Here is a 22079-nt window from a genome sequence, read left to right as displayed (position 1 = left end):
ATTTTCGTAAAATAAATAGAAAACAGATAGAAAAAAATAAAATAAAATAAAAAGGAATAACCCGCTAAGCCTCTATTTTGAGGCTTGTCAGCAGGTGGGATAGAGGAGATATGGAAGGAGGTAATGAAAAATATGCCACAACACCCAGACCAATTGAGAAAAAAATATTTCTTGGATTTTTTCTGGCAACTGGCGGGAATCGAACCCGCGACGCCAGTTTCACAGTTGGCCGTTTAACCAACTGTGCCACGGCGCCTGTTGAAATGGCTATTTTTAATTAATTTTATCAAATTGATTGTTGAGTTTTTAAAATGCCCTTAGTATTCTTTTTAAACCAATGTTAAGTTGAACAATAATTGTTATAGGTAACATCCATGACGTCTACTGGTATAAATGATACTGTTTATTTGAATAAAATACGTATTCTCGCCATTAGTCTACCGTCCATTACGGTTGACACGCTTGGACGCTCTGCTTATCCAACATCTGGAAGATGGTTGCAAAAACCACACAAAAAAGGAAACAAACAGTTTAGTAAAAAGAGCAAGAGCGACAGCACTCGAAAATCCCAGTTAATTTAACACGAGCTTTCCTTTTTCTTGGCACACATTGCAATAATTTAAGGTGACATCCACTTAGTGCAGCAGTTTAAAAAACGCTAGAGAAATTTAAGCAACTTCATCGGGAATCGAGTTCGAGTGAGTTTTGCGCGCAGGAGAAATAAGAGCTTTTGATGTGTGGCTACTCCAATTTCCCACCATTTCTCCAGTGGTAGTGGAGCATTCTCTTTGACTGTGCAACGAAAGGCTGTTATTCGTTGCTCAGTAGCGCACAAACGTTCATACGGGGAGGGCGTGATAGTGGTTCGCGTGTCGCACTCCGACAAATATTTCGATCCGCGTGTTTGACAGATAACAAAATTGTATTATTATCAAAATTTATGAACACACACAACATAACGAAATGTTTCAAATCCTTAAAGACTGAATATGAAATAAAATTATAAATCAATATTTAACGATTTATCGTTTGTATTTTCACATTTATATCAACCAAAATTAAACAATATTACAAGAAATTACATGTTTTATGTGCTTTTAAAAACTTATTTTAAACAGTGAACATTTGTGATTTTTTTAATTGACGCCAAGTTTTTTGTGCCGATTTCCAGGATTGAAAAAATATATAATTTATTATTTGTATAGTGGTTGGTTGATTAATTAAAAAGTTTAGTAAAATAAGCAAATATGACAATGGATTCATTCTTCAGGCAAAGGAGGCTGTCTGTGCCAAAAAGGTAAGATCTTTATACCAACGTTTAGAAAATGCTGAATTTAATAATCTATTTTTTGCGAATCGGCCAAATTATTTGTATGTTTTTTAAAATGCAAAAAAAAATACTGAAGTAAAACTATCTTTCCATCATATTATTATTGGTGATATAGAAAAATTCAAAATAATAAAAAAAGACAAACCTACCTAATATGTTTATAAAAAAAATTTTAGCGACAGAATTTAATAAATTTAATTTAATGATTTGGAATATGTATGTTTGTATACCAAGAAAATAAATTTTCTAAAAACTTTGTTAATTTCGTTAAAACATTTATTTTACAAAAATGTTCTACCTGCGTGTTAAAAACTCTAAAACTATTTATAAAAAGGGAAATTGTTTGCTGTGCATGTAGATAAATAGTACCTTAATAATATTTACGTTTATAGAATCAAACCTAAAACCGGTTGGCTGCTAGTCAAAGAGCTACTCATTACACTAGATAAACTTGTATATTAATTGACTATAATTATGGTAGTAAAAAATCACACTTCATTCCTGAAAAGTGAATAAACACGTATTACTTCAAGTCAGATAAAATTAACAAACCATCACACCGTTTCTCTGTGGGAGTAGACAGGGATGATAGGACGCAATATCCTGTATATCCTTCGCTTCCTTCACATTCGTACAATTTCCTAATGCACGCCCTCTGATTATTCCGGCTTTTAACATGTCCATCTTCAAGTATTTTTTGTATTTTTTCATGCCATACTTCAGAGGTGTCTTTCAATTTTTTTAATTCATTTTTTTAAGTAAGTATTTCACACCACTGATGTAAATATTTAAAAATCCTACTCATAGTAAATTCAAATCGCGAGGTATGACACAATGACTGCGAAAACATAAATATAGCAGTTTATTTTGTAAGAGTTTACAGTGGGAAAATATTATTTTTACATACATGATTACTGAGGCACACGTATCATGGTTTATGAGATGTGAATTTATTGTATGCATTGCGTAAATTTAAATTTATTATACACGTTAGTCTTAGATCACACGGTATATTGCTTCTGTGAATTTTTATAGAGTAAGTACCATAAACGTGTATTCAAAAGTCTATATTTAAAGAGGTTGTAAACATGTTCATTTCCAAATGGTCTAGATATTTTGCGAGTACCGATACACTGACAGATGGAATATTTAGAAATGGATAGGGGAACGATGATGTTGATATTTAAAAAAATATTCCTTAGATAAATTTTCGACTAGTGAGAGCTCTGCACTAGAAAATAATTTTCTATTGTGTTAACGCATCGCCCCCAATTTGTCTAAGCATTTTTATCGACCTTATTGCGTTGAGAATATACGAGATCTATCCATATGTTGAGTGGTACATTCGAAATCAACACCAATTTAAAGTATTGTTGCATGTCATGTAAAGTATTTATTATTTATATTTATATCCATATATAATAGTATTTTGATTTATATTTTATCCATAAAATTATCATATGTATAAGTTAACAAATTACAACAGTGATGCATAAGTTGCATATGTTTGTGTATGTTTTATATGTGCGTTCATGTGTGTGCGTGGATGGCTCGGAGTGTACATTCTGTTTTTTTATTTATTTTAATTTATTACCTCCACGGAAAACGCAAATATCAACAATTAGTATCATCTCATTTTAATTTATTACCTCCACGGAAAACGCAAATATCAACAATTAGTATCGTCTCATTTGAAATTATTATTTATTTTATATTTTTTTTATCACATTTAATGTTTATATCTTTATATAATTTATGAAAACTTAATTGGTATTTTTATGTTAAAAAAATATTGTTGTTTTTAATACTTATTATGTATGACTGTGTGTTTTCTGTATAGGATAAAATAAAAATAATAAAAATAAGCCCTGTTAATGTATAGACATCCACATTCCCAGTCTCTGAAATGTTCTTCATCTGTGTTGTAATTTGTTAATCTTAATGACTCCCTAGAAGGCGAAATCCAGTATTTTGACTACAAACATTTAAACACACTCAAAATATTGAGCATTATTTATTATTTATTTGTGCAAATGTTGTGCTATCAGGAACTTGCTGGTGTGAAAATGCCTAGTAACCCGCGACATGCGACAAAGGCTTGTTTCTCACCTCAATATCTGCACAGCACTAATGTTTTCTTTTATGAACTTAATTTTTTTACTATTTATATTTTTATGATGATCATCGTAATCATAATCCCTTTTCAGCACATAATAGTGCATAGGGCACTGCATCGGAACACCAATTGCAGCGTATCTTGATCATTTTTTTTACATGAAGGAAAGATTATATGTCTTACGCTTCAGATACCTGTCCAGGGACTATAAAATATTCTAGTGTAAAAACACCATTGCAAAAAAATTATACCACATATTATTATTATTTTTTTATTTTATTTATTTATTAGGGATATCAACAGTAATACATGTAACAAAAATACACCAAATAAAATAAACAGAGAATAAAACCAATGACAGATATCCACAGAAATACATTAAATACACGTACAATACATACTAATGTGTTTGTGTGAGTGTAAGTGAGTGAGAGAGTGGGTGTTATATTGGAATGAGGGTGGACATGTGTGTAAATATTGCACAAGTGTCAAGTGTCGAAATTATAAATATATATAAAATATTAAGAATTAGAGGTGAAATATAATATAATAAAATAAAATAAGATAAAATAAGACTTCATTATTGAAACTAAGTATAAGACAAAAAAGTATGTTTTAAGACGCGCATTTTAAATGTTATTTTTTTTACCATCAAATGGATCAATAAGGGGAAAGTTCAAATTATATTCACTAACAAAACGTATAAGTGGAGAGTTCTGTATTATAGCTAGCAACATAATATAAATAATGTTATAAAAGGCTGTGACCAATGAGGTAAAATTCGATCGCTAACGACAGTTGATAAATGTATGAATATTGTATTATAACAAACGGCCAGATATTACAGCATGTCTATACATCGTTAAAAAATATGTATTCTAGGATAATCCAGATCATGTTACATCATGTTTTGTTTTGTGATTCGTTTTCCACATAGTATTGTCATTTTGTTTTTACACGATAATATTGAATTTGTATGCTACTTTAATAAAACATGCTATTCTAATTTATATTTTTCTTACAAGGGCTGGGAAAATTAATGATCAGCTATCTTTTGAAAATGTCCAATAGAAACTGTAATAAGAAACTTCAGCCCCCCGGAAAATGAGATACAAATTTTTTTTTCGTGCGGTAAAAATTAAGGCATTAAATTAAACGGCAAAATTTCTTGAAAATGTACGAAAAAATCATAAAAAATATTTTCATTAAAACGAACTGCTTTGAATGATGTCCCTCGTTGATATAAATCAACCAGTGATAAAAGAGCTTTGAAGGATATCCGGTTTACTCATTGTGAACGGACTAATCGGCAGAACTGACCGAGAATAGGCGGAAGAGAATCTTTACGAGTAATTTCAGAAATTCAAAACTTTAAAAAATCACTGCGATGAAAACACGAAACACAAAAAAATGTATTTTGGCTGAGTTTAATACTCTATTCATATTTTTTTTAATCACTGAACTTCTTCATGGGTCATATAGTTCCAGGAAAGTGAACTTTAAAAAGGTTTATATTTATATATTTATGAAAACAGAGCGTATTACCTAATTGAAATAATTTTCGAATAATCATCATCATCAAAATCTTATCCACACCCAATGGTGCATACGGCACTCTATTTAACCAAATGCTGTGCATTTCGATCATTTGTCACATAAAGGCAAGGCGATCCAATACGCATGTTTCTCAAAAACTCACAGAGTAGATAAAAATAAGTACTAACATATTACAACACAGATGAAAAACATTTCAAAGAAGGTAATATAGAAGTCTAGGCATCTACAGGGCCTATGACCTGCCGATGGCTGGTTTAAGATGCCACTTTACACACTGTGTAACATTCACTATTCTGTCCATATTCGAACATCTATATTCCTTCAATTCTTTCACCTGCTGATGTTTGTGAAGTCAAAGAGCTGAAACCTTTATTTATGCGGATGAGATTCATCTAATTGAATTATTTCACCTACATACTGGGCAACGTTTAAAAATGTTATTTTTTCAATTTCTATACTTCTATATTACCTTCTCTTAAATGTTCTTCATCTCTGTTGTAATTTGTTAATATAAACAGCTCCCCAGTGAGTTGGATCAAGTCCTTGTCTACGAAAATTTCGACAAACTCAAAATATTGTTGAAAAATAAGTTCGTTGGTTAAGTTTAAAACCGACAATTGAAAATTGACCTTATGGTTAAAATTAATAATTTTATGTAAATGCATGTATTTTATCATATGTCTTACCATCATTAATATTTATTACATTATTTTGGACTGTTTCCACAGTTTTCATTCATATGTATTCTTATTTTCTGTATACAATATTTGTAAAAACTGTTGTTTTTTTCCCAAATAAATAAATGAAGTACTCTGTATAATGTTAATATTTCACAACCCATTTTTGAATACGTTTGCAAATTTCTTCATTAATATGTTAAGTGCCTTAAGCGGAAAGCATTTTGTTATGATTCAGAAGAAAAATACGCAATGAAAAAAAGGAATGTTTTTGTGTTTGGCTGTAAATCTTCAGGGGAACAAATCTAGCTATCGATGTTTATCGATATATCAGTGTTTCCTAAAGTTGTCGGAATTCCAAAACATTGTTTTATATACAAGGAGATTTATTCATAAACTCAGTTTGTTTTAACCTATTTGGATAGAGAATTCGTATATAACTAGCGGACCCGACAGACGTTGTCCCGCTAGAACGTTAGCTTGCTTGCTATTAGCTGGTTCAGCAAACGTTTTTCGACATTAGAATTTTCGATAAACTATATACTGAGTGACATTTGACATTGAGTTTGACATTTCAATCTTTTCGTTTCCTCATTGGGTGATTTGCTGTTGCCCAAAGCAAAATAAAAAATAGAGTGCAACCTATCGGATCCAATTGTGAACTGAACCATCCGGGGACCCACTCAAACACACACAAACAATTTCATCAAAATCGGTTCAGCCGTTTAGTAGGAGTTCAGTGACATACACGTGTAATATTTAAAGATATTTTTTTTGTCCAAGCGGACAAAGAATACAGTAATGTGTATATAATAGAACCAGAATCCTAGATGGCTGCTTTCGACTCGGTGTCTGCTCTCAGGTAAAAGTAAAAACCAACACGACGTGCATTTTAATTAGCAACCCAAATGCACTGATTAGGTTAAGAAAAATATTTTATGTTGTGGGAGAAATAGTTGAAAAAAGAGGGAGGATGAAGGGATGGGCGTGAGTTTAATTGGTATTAAGTTACCAGACGGATACGTTTCGAAACTGGTAGACATAGAAAAGTCAGTAAGTGGTTATTTACAAATATTTAATATTATTGAATATTGTAGGTCTATTTTAATATTTTCACCATAAAACAAAACGTTAATGTACATAAATATTTTTTTTAGTAATGAAAATTTACTTAATATCTACACTATGCTATAAAAAAAAAGAGAGAGAATAAAGAAAAGGAAAGAAGAAATATAAAGAAAAATTTCAAATATTCAGGAAGTGACGTTTTATACGTGATTTGAATACAAATAAAAAGGGGCGTTTCTGGGTGGATTATTCCACAAACGAGCTGCTACTACTGTGAAAGAAAAGGCAAAAAAGTAGAGCGGTAAATGGGTATTGAAAGGGTTCTCTCGTCACTAGAACAAAGGTATAGTCCATGCTGTCCCATGATTCACTTAAGTATTTTAATTTTTGACATGTTAGCAAATGTAAAATAGTAAGTTGTGGTTGAGGGGGGTTTGAACCTCGGACCCTTGATCCGGAGTCTGCGAGACTACCCACGGGACTTCACGTCAATGACCCAAGCCTATACGTTAGAAACAAAGCGTTGATTTACTGGTAAATTCTTGGTGAAACCATGTTACCAAGTAAAACAATGTACTAAACTAAATCCAATCCCGACGCAGAATGTAGGCTTCATGTTAAGGCAAGAATGATTTTATCTGAAGAACGAATCTTACATTGCTATTGTCAAGTTCGGTGTGTAAGATTCTTGCATTTCTCGCAGATGCTAGATATAAAGCTTGGCTTAATCATTATTTATGTAAAATGCTTTCACAAAGCATATGAGAAATACAACGTCCGCCTCGCCTAGTGGTTATCGCGGTGGCGACCGAGCCTGAAGTTACGAGTTTAATTCCCACCTGGTCCAAAACATATTTAAATTGACAGTGGTTGGATAAGGTAAGATAAATTGATAAAACTTTTCGACAGTTTTGAAATTTAAATTGAAATATTTGTATGAATTTTTATCAGTCGTAGTTGGTACTATAAAATAAACAAACGAATAGTTACATTTTAATACATTTTTTTAAACTTTGTGTGTGAAAATAAAGGCAACTCTTTGTAATTTAAAAGAACATCAGAAAATCTCTTACTGCTTCTATTTAATCAAGTGCCAATTCTTTTACTGAACTATAAAAAAAACAGGTACTTTTATTAATGAAACGTAAAAAAATACATTAAATAATAATAATACATTAAGTAATTTGGTAAAATTAATACAGTTTATTATTTTACAAAGACTTATTGATAGAAAGCCGGGAAAAAAAATCGACTACCTGGAAATACTAACAAAATATCCGCCTTGTTTTATTTTACAATCTGAGAGACGGTAAAATAGTCGAACTCTTCAATAATATTATTTGTGAATCCGCTACTTACATACGGAATGTTATTTCCTTTTTAATCTCAGCAGTATTTTGACACTTGACACGACACAAAACGGCGTAGTTGAATTTAAATCAGCAGTTGCGTACTAAGCGACGTCTGCAGAGTAACTAATGGCCAAAACGTAAAACTACTAATTTATGAGTAGTTTTGTCGACTTCGGTTTAATGTGTGTACGTGGTTTTTGGGCTATTATAATTCTTTGGTTCTAATTATGTTATATATTTTGTTCAAATTAATTAAGGCCTTATATAAATCAATAAAATATGTGTGATTAATCTGCGGGTGACCAGATACGCGTTTATTAAGGTTCTGCCGTCTTTGTGGGTCATACGTTCTTAGAGTTGATTGTCAATCACCGTATTAAAAGTTTTTTTTTCTTCTTTTTGTTTTTAAAGAACTAAACCGCTAAGCCTCTCTTTTAAAAAAACTTGTCCGCAGGTATTAAAGAAAGGATATTAAAGAAAGTTGAATTTTACAGTATCATAATTCATTGTACGACAGTTTAAATTGGCGAATGAGTTATGAGACTCAATAAACAAAGGCAAATAAAAAATAAGCGCTCATAAAATATACCCAGTGGTGTTAATGAAAAGCGGACTGAATCGGAAAAACGAATTTCATTCGGTTTTGTAAAAGGTTGGAAATATTTTAATCAAGGAAAGAAACACGGAAATGGACCTACTTTTGATGCTATGAGGATGTTCTTCAAATTTGGGAACTTGACGATGAAAGTTCACTACGAATTATAATTACTTTGCAACGACACGCGGTGAATTCAAGAATTTGTATGCAATGTTTTATGTCAGTTAAATTTTTTGTTTATAATGCTCTAAATCCAACTGTTCTATTTTCGTATTTCTTCTATCTTGATGCAAGGTAGGTACCATAGGGGTGGGTCAAGGGAAAGATGGGAAAGAAAGGTAATCGGCTAAGAATAACATCAGTAAATGCTGTTCATCATTAGCTCTACAGCCCGCTGTGGTCCTTACCTCCTCCAACATTCTTCACCATTTCCCTCTGTCTATCCTGGCATGTAATTCTTCAGTTTCTGATGCCAATAGCATACACATCCCACTGCACTCCTTCTAGCCATCGGAGATTGGACCAACGCTACTTCTTCCTTAAAACTTTGTGTGAAGTATTTTATTGGACTCTCTCTTTTCACTTATTCTCTCCTAGTGCCCTGCCCTTCGCAGGCTTCTCCGTAGACTTGTATTGTAGACTTCTTCGTCAAACTCCATTTTCCTACTCAACGCTGAATATCTTTCTTAATATTTTGCTCTTAAATATAAGGAAAGGTGCTTCAACTTTTTTACTCAATACCCAGCATCCAGAACCATACCCGAGTACGGGGCGTGGTAGTGTTTGTAGACGGCGAGGTTTTTATCGACAAGACTCGAGATGTACGAGGTCTTTTTAAACCAAGGAATCATATTTTTGCCATCTTATTATATCTATCAATTGTTATGTAATTATGGCGGTAAAATATTTAAAATTCTCAAGTGATACAGAAGTAGAATATTCTAAGATCTTATTAATGGTTATTTGATGATATTGTTAGTAATAAAATTCGACGTATGATGGGTTCAGCTTATGAGATTATAGATAATGTGAAAAAAATACTAACGAGACACTAAGCCAAATGTAATCCTATACCGTGAAAATATCTCAATAATAAAAATGTATTGGTTCATATTAGTTTCTTGAATTGAAAATGTATTCATGCGATTCTATACAATGGATCCTTTGATCTGCTCATTTGGTAACGAATCGTAATAATTATTATGATCTAAAGATCAATAACCCAAATTTAAAAATATGAATCCAATTTTATTTAAAATAAATTTCGCAACAAAAGACAACTTAATTAATTCTTTTTGTGATGGTTAACATCTGGTGCACGATGAATTCATTTGGTTATCATTGAGATTTGTCGAAACGAGTTTGATTAACTTAATTTTGAAATAAATATGTCTAGATTGATGTATTATTCGTAAGTTTGTACGCTCCTACAGAAATTCGTTTTAATATTTGAGTTTGATCTGACCAGAACAATTAGGCCATAAATATTTTCACACTGAAATGATACACTATTTAGTTTACAAATCATGGTGCATCGATTAATGTGAAATCATTCTTATGTTGCTGAAATTCCACTTTTCATTGTGCTTTGTAGGTGCAAGACTTTTTGTCATGTTAGCTTTAATATTATATCCATCATAATCATCATTCCCTTACCGCGTAAAATGGTGGATAGGGCACTGCATTGGTAAACCAACCGCAGCATATATTGTTATTTTTTTTGTTACGTCAAGGTAAGACAATCAGTCTTACGCTTCAAGTACCAGTCCAGGGACAATGAAATATTCTAGTGCGAAAACACATGTTTAAATAAATATTTTATTTCAACCATGTCGGGGATCGAACCCGAGACCTCTTGTATGGTAGGCAAACGCTCTGACCATTACACCACGAGGCCAGGAAGACGAATGTGTTATGGTCGAGACGAATGTGAAGATTAGATGGATTGAATGTCCTTAAATAGTTATATTATTCAAGGTAGGTACTTAAGTAAAAATTAAAAATAATCTTTTGAACTATAGGATATACATTAATCACAATTGTGGGAAAAACCAATATCTTCCAATTCGTTCGAAAATGCCCTAACAAGGCGAAACAATTTTCACGAAATTTTTGTTTTTATATTTGTATAAATAAAATAAAGTGTTCAGTAGACTAGGGTTTAACGATGATGAAGAAAGATGTTAAGGTATTTTATAAGAAATTCATTTTGAGACATCATCTGTTTAAAACTCATTAATATCGCTGTTTTAAATTAATTAATGCGTTTGTTTGCTATTGTTTGAATTGCAATTAAAATACGAACCTTAACGTTAACTTTCTACCGTGAACTGTTTTTTGAACAGTTTTTGTTGTTTAAAATGGTAATAAAGCCCTTTGAATGTGATATCCATCAGATTATAATCATTTAAATATCCGCTGGCTGTTGGTTAAACAAAGCGTACATATTTTACGGTTGGATTAAATATAATAATATGTTAACGGAACTTATTAAATATTCCGCCTAAATGATGCTGCGAGCTACGAAAAATTGGTCGTCATAATAATTTATATTAGTATTATTCTGATTGAATAGATTTGAACGTAAAATTAAATAAACTTGCCATTTTTAAAAGTTAATAAACAAAACATTCAATCGTCTTTTCATACAGACCTCGCTTCCTCTAAATTAATCAATCTTCTCATGCACAAGCGCCAATTATTCCGACTTTTGACTCGTCCATCTTCAAGTATTTGTTGGATTTTATCATGCCATGTCTTTCTCGGTCTTTCTCGATTTCTGCATACATCTACATTTGCAACGTTAATATTTTTAGTCGCTGTCTCGTTGTCCATTTGCTCCACGTGTTCAAACTTACGCAGAACTCTTACATTGATTTTGTCAATAATACTTATCTCTGCCTTACATAATGTACGGATCTCGAAATTTGTGCACCAATCTTAGTAATTTTTTTTTACATACTGGCCTATAAGTTTGCATTTCAACAGCATGCAGCCTACTTTCATATTTGTTTTTCCAATTTTAAACTTCACTTTCATACATAAGGGTTGGCACTAGAACCTCCATTGTGAACGACTTATTTTGCCCCTACAACAAACATTTATTTGCCAAGGCTGATTTTATTGCACCGCTTACCCTGTTCCTAGCACTAATATTCCTTCTGATAACTTTAAAATATATAATTCTTAATTTAAAATCTTCACAAAACATGTGTAACTAGGTGCTCAAATTTTATTTGTACAACTATCTAACATAAATAAATTACAAATAAGATAGTCTTTTTGGATATATCAAAACAGAAATCATAATAATCAATTGGTTGTATTATTTCTTAATATCAATGAACTCACATCATACAGCAGCCATTACGAACACGTGAAGTATTATGAAGACCAACGTTAACTCAATAATGGTTCCGTTTTTGGTTTTGTACTGTGTCTAAATACCGAATCAAAATTTCAACATTATTTCTCCACCCACTCATTATTTTTAATTGCATTCATTCCATCTCACCTCACTTACATACAATTATTATTTTAGAGAATAAAGATACTGTCTAAACACGGAAGAAACCCGTGCTAAGCGCATATATATTAAACTTAAATTAAGCCTTATTTTGAAAAATATTAGCTAAATCCATAATTCCTTTTTCAAAAAAAAAAAGTGTCTTGAATGTCTTTAAAAAAATAAAACGCAAATGTCTCGTCTTTCATATTCCCTTTTCAAAATTTTAATGTTCGTGAGTGTATCGACTTCTTTTTAAAAAATGCATAAAGTCAATGATCGTGAATCACGCTGATCTAAATAGATATAGCACTGTTTACTCACTTTTCTTCACGAAGTAGATTTAGTACACGTGAAGAAATAAACGTATCGTTTACGAAATATTCTGTTGACAAAGATCACGAAATTTCAGGCGACATCGAGAAATTCCATCAATCAAACTATAAATCGAAATTTAACAATGTAAGGTATTGTAATGGTTGATCAGATACATAATTAACCCAGTAAATTCCATCGGCATTTGAGTGAATAAGAATTTATCTAAGTAGATTAAATAACTGTTTTTTGTATGTCAGTGTTTCACTAAAATTACCGAAAATAAATTTTGATACCTGCATTTTGTACGTGGTAGAATTTCACGGTATGAATGTGATAAAAGTTTACGGTGTTGATAATTTAAAACTATAAACAAAACGATGTTGTGTGTGTAAAATGATTCAATATTCAGATAGTGTGACGCGACTTTTATCGATTTATTTCCATTGCGTGAAACTAATACATAATCGGTTGCAATAAATTTATTTAAATAATAAATAAATGAATTTATCACACGGCGTTTACTTCGTGGCTTTCGTATTCAAATAAATGACAGTATCATGAATTCAATATAAAATACAAGTTTATTGATTGCCCTTAGCCTTAATCAAGTATTCTATTTTGATAATGAGAATTTTCGGTGGAAGTTTATTGTTATTTATTATATAAATGACGGTCATTAGGTTCGCCGGGATGGGAAAATCTTCACAACAATGTGCGTATTAAAATTCATTAAAATAACATGACATAAGCTCTTGTATTTACTTTAAAGTCCTTCAGTCAAAGCAATGAGGAAGTTCAGTCTTCTTCTTCTTCTTTTGCCGCTCCTACCGGAGGTTGGCGACCATCTTTCTGAATTCATCACGATCCTGGGCCAGTATAATCAGCGCTACTGCATTCGGCACACCGAACCACTGTCTGAGATTTCTGAGCCATGATGTTTTTTTCCGCCCCATACCCCGCCTGCTCTCTATCTTTTCTTCCATAATAAGTTGAAGAAGGGCATACTTCTCACTGCGGAATATGTGACCAAAGTATGAGGCTTTTCTTCTTTTGACAGTGGTCAGTAACTTCCTCTCTTAGTTCATAATGCTTAAAACCGCTTAATTGGAGACACGATCAGTCCATGAGATTCGAAGCATTCTTCTGCTCCACTCTATACAGCAACACTGGCAATACATAGGCTTTTATTGCTCTCCAGCTTGTGCTTAGTCTAAGATCTCGGTTGCACGGGAGTTTACGCATTTCATAGAAGGTTGATCTTGCAATTTCAATTCTGGTCTTTATTTAGTCAGCATCCTGAATATCTAAAACGGGTAACCTGTTCTATCCCACTAACATCTATAGTGAGATGGATGTTAAAGCCTCTCCGCTTTCTGGCCACCATAGCTTTGGTTTTTGGAGTATTCATTTTTAGTCCGAATTCCTTGCCTGCATTATTTACCTTGTCGACAAGTTTCTGTAGATGATCGGCAGTGTCAGCCATAATGGCAGTTTCATCAGCGTATCTTATAATATTGATAACCATTTATTTTAATTCATATGTCAACATCTTGCAAGAACTTTCGAAATAAAAATTCGGAGTATAAGTTAAAAAGCATTGGCGAAAATATGCAACCATACCTTACACCTTTCAGGATATGTATGTTATCAGTTTTAGAAGGAAGCTCAGTGATTTAAAAAATGTTTTTTATTTGTCAACAGACTATTTAACTAAGACATTTTTTTTTTCATTTATTATATATCGTATTATTGGCGCTAAGATTTTTTAAAGTTTCGTATTTCTGAAACAGCCCCGCGTCTGACGTCAAAGGTTTTTTTCCGCTTGTTTTCGATCAGTTCTGCTCATTTTGTCCATTCACAGCAAGCAAACCGGAAATCTTTCATAACTCTCCTTGCATTGGTTGATTTACAAGAACGAGTGATGTCGTTCAAAATAGTCCGTTTTAATTAAAATGTTTTTTGTTTTTATTTTAAACATTTTCAGGAAACTTTTCTCGTACAATTTAATGCTCTAACTTTTCCGGCGCCCAAGAAAATATTAATTTTAGCCTAACCATTGTAGTCTTCTTATTTTGATGAATTGTGCAATGTTGGGTTCGCCATACAGTGCCTCTAATTCATGATAAAACCGTCTCCTCCACACTTCGTTTTGGTTGACAGCACCAAATATCTTCCTTAATATTTTTTTATTTCGAATACTTATACCATGGGTAAATTATAGGAACGTTAAAATATAATAATTTTTTTTTCAAAAGAAATACAAAATTTCCGTATAGTTTTTGTATATCTGAAAATATCACAGTCGTCACAGATGTCGCGAAAGCGATAAAGGCGGTCGTTTATTTTTCAAAATTTGTGGATTTGAGTATCCTTCGTCTTTGTCAAGTATATTGAATTACTTTCGTAATGCATATTATATCATCTCTAATATTTTTATATTCTAAACAAAAAATGCTTTAAGCTTAGTATTTTATAAACAAAAATTGTTTTTGTCATTGGACTTGGTTTTAAATAACATCTTAACAAATATTACTAAATATTTGTATTAAACCACTTATCAACTTTCACTCACACGCATCCTCTCCCTCATTCATTCACACACGCACAAGCACACCCTCCCGCATTCATTCTCACATACACACATTCACATACACACACATGAATACAAACGTCACACATATCCAATTACGTAAACACTTTTCTTATATATTATTATTATTATTAGATTAACAGATTTATTTATATTTTATTAGATTAACAGTGGATTTTTTTTAATTGGCTCTAGTATTATCAGTATATTTCTACTTAGTTTTTTATGTAATAGCTGTAAAAATCCCAAATAAAATAAATTAAATAAATAAACTCGATTTCCATTTTTCCATCACAGGTTTTATACGATTTTTAGGAAATTAACTAGAAATTTAAATTTTTGAGTAAATAATAAAAACTCAAGTATTTTTTACTTGAAAACCAAAAATACGAAACACAAAATGCAAAATTATCACTCGTATTACAGAGAAACAGTTTTAAATACGTTTATAGGGGGGGCATAATTAGCGCTAGGTATTTATGTTTTTAAATTTTCCATACGGGCAATGGTTAATGTTTTGATAACTTAAACATCTTAGGTTGTAGGTTTGAAGATCTTATAAAACGTAATTGATTGTTGTTTATAATAATTAAAATGTATTGAGATCATTTTAACCGTTTGATAACATGTTAGGAATACATTCTCGTGTCAGTAATTGAGTCTTGTTACGCAAGACATCAGAACGTCTATCGATGAAGAGGCAATGTAAAGTAAACAAGGTTCAAGTTCCATACAATTATATTTTTCCTGCTAAGTAACAAACGCCCACTACATATTTTTTTACTGTATTTACCTAGTTTTCACCTTGCATCATGTTTCTAACACTATTATTTATTGTCAGCGTAAAAATTCAAATTATTTCAATTAGAATTGAACCACATCTAGAAACATTTCATTGATTCCAAACTTTCAAAATTTTCCTTCTTTTAAAAAACACGCACTATCCTGGATTCAAACTAAAATATGAACTCTTTTTTCTATGATATATTTTGTTGCCCTTAATAATAAGGAATATTTTTATGTTTTTTAATATTTTTTATTTTCTTTTATAATTAGTATTAAAATAAAACCATATATAATATTTAACAGAATATTTTATTTTCTCTTTCTTATGTTACACAAACATATTATAACTGTCTATTTATTATCGAAGCAAAAATTCATTAACATTTTCTTGTATACCCACGAACAGGTCATGCCTTGGTGGGATTTTTTTGTTACTATATGTATTTTATTTCTATATAATAATTCTTTTTTTTTTAAATACTCTGTTTTACCTTTTGTGTAAATTGTAAAAAAAAAACTAAAAAAAATTTTTAAAAAAATTAGAACTAAAACCTACAATAGTAAATCCAAACATAGACAAACTGACATAAAAAATGGTCATTCAGTTGCTTAAATAAAATAACGAAACGAAGTTAAACACTGAGCAGTACATTTTTATAATTTCCAAATAATTTTTGATTACCAAAATGTTTCCCTAGACAATTTCAAAAAACTTAAGGATATTTATGCATAAAAATCTTTAATAGCTATCCGACAGAATGTAGCTTTTTGTAGCTGCAAGAGTTTTTGTGATGTTAACTATCATATTATGTAAATGTTATCAACGATCAAATATCTAAATTTAGTAAATGATGTCTAGAATTTCAATCGTCCATGCGCTCAGTAGCTGCAAGACTTGTTGTAATCTAACTTCTATTTTTTATAAATTTGTTTTTTATTTCGTTTTTTAAAACATCACTTAAACTCTAAACTTTATTGTCAATTTTAAAAAAAAATGTAAATAGGGGCTGGATTTCTTACTGTACATGCGCTCTGTAGCTGCAAGACGTGCTGTAATCTAGCTCCTATATATCATTACTGTTATATATCGTAATTGGAGACGAGGAACTAGAATTCCAACCGTCCATGCGCTCTGTAGGTGCCAGACGTACAAGACATATTTATTTATTGTACAGCGCCCTTGAAGTGATTTTCAAACATTATCAAAAATACAATATATATTTGCGTACCTATGTTCAAAATTTAAATAAAGACCTTTAAACCAAGTTTTTGGAGATTGTATTGAAGGGTTACCTCGGGTCTTCAGCCGAGTATTATAACTCAATCTTTTATTACAGACAATTGTTGTGCTTCCGTAATCTTTGTTATGCGTAATTAAAATGCATTAATAATCACATTCTGATAGCATAAAAAGCATAATTTACATCAGTTTAATATTTTACGACGTTGTCATCAGAAAATATTGTAGTTTTAAAAGTTGCCAAACAACAAGTAAGATAAATATGTTTTCGTTTTGTAAACCATTTTGTGTAAAGGTTAGAAATTATATTGAATAAGATAAATATTTTTTTGTTTTGTGTACCATTTTGTGAAAAGGTTCTTAATTATATTGTCATGGTATTTGTTACAATTAAAGTTTCCGCAAATCAAGTTTTGTAAAATTTCCATTTAAAATAAACGTAAAAACGGCATTTTTCAAAAAAAAAAAAAATAGATGATAAAAGCGCCATCTATGAATAATTAGTTTCATATTTTCGTTTATGATCACCTTAATTTATAATGCTCTCTGATGAAAATCGTTATTTCACAATAAAAAATCAGAAAACGCAGGAATTCAAGATTATTTCCTATTCACTTTACTAAATTAAAACTGCCTCAAAATGATTTGATATTCGTTGCGCCCATTTCTTCACGAATAAAATGAAAAATTACACGATGAAAAAAACCTTCACTGTATTATTTGATAATTCATACAACCACCGGAATGAAATCTTAAGTACCCAAGAAGACGATTATTCTTTTGAATGTTCCGCCGAGCGTTTGCCGCTGTCGTCACAGTAATGAATGTCAATGCTGTCCGGTACAAATTTGAGATTAACCCTTTATTTACGCTACTGATCTTGCCGTGAAATGACCGAAACTTTTTGGTAAACATCATAACGCAACTTTGTGTTAGCGTCGAGTCGCACGAACAGCGACGGGCGACGCCGACGCGACGTTTTAGTCGCCTCTAAGGGTGAACGAACATTTTGACGGACCAATACGTTACAATTTCCAGAGTATTACTTTGTTACTGATTTTCCAATCAAACATTAAAATTGTAATATTGCAAAATCTTAATAAGACATTTTCTTATAAAAAAACATACAGTTACAACGCGTAGGCGTCGTTTATTTTTTTCTACTTTTGATTCAATTTTGTAACGCGTTATCTTTAATTTTTGTCTGACATACGTAATATGCATAACTTTTTAAATTGTTATTTATTCATGACATTGTCCATACATTTATTAGGGACAGAGACACAGTTAAAAGCGACACAATCAGGAACGGCTCATGCCTGTGAGCTTACACCGACTCGCTAAAAAAATCCGTGTTGAGTCGGGGCCCTTGCAATGCATTCATATACATACATACACACATATATAAATATGTTTTCGGATACATTTATTCATATTATATTTTATACATACATATTGAGTTTATACATATTATTATTATACTATAAATGATGATATTACTTTTTTTCTTTTTTTATTTTGGAAACATAGTACAATTACATAGTTTTTTAGTTTACACAGTTAAACTTAACTCTAATGGACCAGTGAAGTTTCAATATTATAATATAATTATATCTTAGGTTATAAATTAACTATTTTTTTTGTTTTATTTCAAGTACAAAAAAAGGAAGGAAAAAAACATAAATGGAAGTAGTAGTAGTAGTATTATCTTTTATATTTGACCTGTTTTTAGGTGGAGGTTTATTGTGTTTGGAATTATAAGTAGTTCTTTACCAACAATGAAGGACTATTTAAAGAACTAAAATGGCTTTAATTTAAACAAAACATTTTCACATTTTTTTTCAACATGTTCAATAAAAGGTTGCCGGCAAAGATGTTTTGAATTTGAATACAAATATTCACATCGGTGTTCATTTATACCGTCTTGATATGTACCGATGAAGATAGCATTTTCAATCGCGGTCTAGAGGACATTCCATATTGATTTTTAAATACTCTAGTGTTATATAGATTTCCTGTTAATAAAAATGTAAGTATGAGTAATAAACAAATGAAATACTTACAAAAATAACAAAGATACTAGAAGATGAACGATGAATTTGTCGGACAATCGAAAACAATTTCGCCAGTGTTTGATGAGCCTTAATCTCAGTACGTTGAACCACGTTTTGCGCTAGTTATAATTATTTTTATTTTTAATTTTACGACACTACGGTTAGATGTGAATTACGGACTGTAAGAGTACCGCGTCATTACAGTTCATCGTTTGAATCTTCACACTTTTTCCCTCCCCAGTAACGGATATTTCTGGCAATAAATTTGTCATAATGAGACAAAATGATTAATTTTTTATCAGTGTAAGATGGAACATAATGTACCATAATACTATTACGCTTATGTCATTGACCCGTGGATTTAATACAACTCATTTCGTGCATTTAGAAAAAGTGACCATTTATCCTTTTTTGCATCTTAGGTTAATTCTTCGTCATACAAGCAGACTTGAATTTTGTAGTAACCAAAATGTTTTCGTATTTCAAAAATGCGTATTTCTTAAGAAAGTTACAATTTTAAAGAGATTTTTGATTGATTTAATTTTAAATTATTACAACAGAGATGAAGAACATTTTAGTGAAGGTAATATAGAAGTCTAGGCATCTACAGGACTAATGACCTGTCATTGGCTGGTTTAAGTGGCCACTTTACACACTGTGTAACATTCACAATTCTGCCCAATATTCCTTCAATTCTTTCATCTGTTGATGTTTGTGAAGGTAAAGAGCTAAAACCTTCATTTATGCGGGTGAGATTCATCTAATTGAATTATTTATTATTAGACTTTTCTTGAGTCCAGGAATTGATAACCGTTTTCACCTCGTCGTGCGAGGTGTAATGATTACCCCTGAGGTCTGAGGGTAGAGAAAAAATGAAAATCGCAAAGCATAAGATTGGAGGAGTAAAGAGGGTGAGAAATCGGTTCAAACCTCAAGTTTCGGAGAGCATTTTTAGTTGCGCGCGAGGTGTGTGGATGAGCATTGTCAAGTTGTAAGATTATTGCCACCAGGCTACCTCTAACACGACAAACTTGACTGTAATTTGGTAATACGGTTTGCGATACGCTTTTGAATGATTTGTCGGTCATTTTGAATAAAATCTCCGCGGTGTTTGCGATGTTAATCGTCCGTATACCAACAATTATGACTTTTCCATGCTCGCAACCATGAAATTTTACGACCGATCGATTTACAGTAGGCTTATCAACAGCTTCGTCAGTATAAACAGCTTTTTAGTGACGATTAATTTCAGTAGGGGTAACTATTTTAGCTGTTGAAAATTTGATAACAGCACGCTGCTTAAATAGCGTTGACATAACACTAGAACATGTCTCCATTCTTCCGCTTCATAAAACACACTGGATGAATGCAAAACCTTTAAACCTGGGCATGTGTATGGATGGGGAATGTTACTTCCACACTAATTTTTTCCACCTGGCGCACTTTGTTCGCATTTTACAAGCATGTGTGCATTAGTTTTCAGTATATCCTCGTGTCTCATTTTTCTTTCAAATTAACATAATGTTTTTTCTGGTACGGTTAAACTTTTTTTTTTCTATATTTACAACAGACTGATAGAGTTAAAAAAATGTGGATGGTTAAACCAGAATGGTAAATTTTACACAGTGAGTACTGTGAACACTGAAATAATCCTATGACTTCCATATTCTCTTATCTTAAATGTTCTACAATTATGTTATAATCTTAATAAATATGTATATTCGTATTATCCTGCATTATAATTTTGAATCAAGATTTCTACCGCATGTAATATAATTATTAATTTTATTCGGTCCATTGATTAATGAATATGAGAGTATTATCGTTTCTCACTGAATCTAATTTGATTTGTAGTCCTTCGTACTTCGTACGTATATCGTGAACATTTTACACTGTAAATGTAGCCAATAAAATTATTTGTGGAGTAGGTAAGTCAAAATTTATAGGCGAGTAGGACTGGATTCAACTCTCGAGGGATTGAAATTAATTTTCTTTTTAAATAAATTTTTGCGTTTTTATGAATCACTCAAATTTATCCATTTTGGAAGGCATTTTGAACGTGCTGTAAATAACTCGCTATTAGAAAATGGAAGTCAAGTTATATGAGGTTGGGATTTAAATCTCGGATTTGTGAGTTCGTGACACTATTTACGCGACCACAACCCGGTACAACAAGCATTTAAAAAAAAATAAGTATGGTATTATAATTTCACATTAAGTACCTGGTTTTAGTAATCGTTTTATAATCCACATTCTCTTACCATTTTTAATGTGGATTTTCAATTTAAAGAGCTGAAAAATGTTTTAAAAATTACATAATATACCTAACAAACTAGTCTTTTTTTTAAATTTTCAGGTGAACGTAAAATTCTTATCAGCGAGATGACCGCTTTTAAAAGTTAAAATAATGTGTCTCAAAAATATAGTTTTGCTAACTGAGTGGTTGTTAATAAGGGGCGGAAATGGAATGAGGAACTTTAGTGTTACGGGAAATTGGATATAAATGTTTTCTTACACGTGGCTAAAATTAGAGCGTTTAATTGCATGGCAAAATTTTTCGAAAATTAATGAAAAAATTTAATAAAAATGGTTTTAAATAAAAATGGTTTTAATAAAAATAAACTAATTTGAAACATTGGACGTTCAAGTGAATACGTGCTTACAATAACCAATCAATACGAAGGGGGTTATGTTGTCATGATAGATTTTTAGTATCGATGTCAGCCATGTTTTTAGAATATTTGATATTTCACCTTATACTCACGGAAACTAGTGACGTCGTTGGCCGGGCGGTTAAATTTCGACGTTTCGGTGGGGATTTTCAAAATCACATAATTTTATTTCATCTTTTTCCTCATGACTGAGAATGGCGGCTGCACTCGATCTTA

At 31.4% G+C, this 22079-nt stretch overlaps 1 protein-coding gene across 1 annotated transcript in view; it reads left to right on the top strand.

Moving 5' to 3' along the window:
* Window positions 1–813: 813 nt before the first annotated feature.
* The window catches only part of LOC148274315 (uronyl 2-sulfotransferase homolog pip-like), a 90315-nt gene continuing 69049 nt past the window's right edge, over window positions 814–22079 (top strand). The window contains exon 1 of the mRNA XM_088237292.1: window positions 814–1297. Coding sequence (XP_088093418.1) covers window positions 1248–1297 — 50 coding nt within the window. The 5' untranslated portion in view covers window positions 814–1247. The remainder of the gene's footprint in view (window positions 1298–22079) is intronic.

The sequence above is a fragment of the Micrasema longulum genome, unplaced genomic scaffold (assembly GCF_059751315.1).
Source record: "Micrasema longulum isolate JH-2025_06_02 unplaced genomic scaffold, ASM5975131v1 h1tg001688l, whole genome shotgun sequence".
Taxonomy (NCBI): domain Eukaryota; kingdom Metazoa; phylum Arthropoda; class Insecta; order Trichoptera; family Brachycentridae; genus Micrasema; species Micrasema longulum.
Note: the sequence above shows the minus strand (reverse complement) of the source record. Positions and strands in the feature narration are given on the sequence as shown.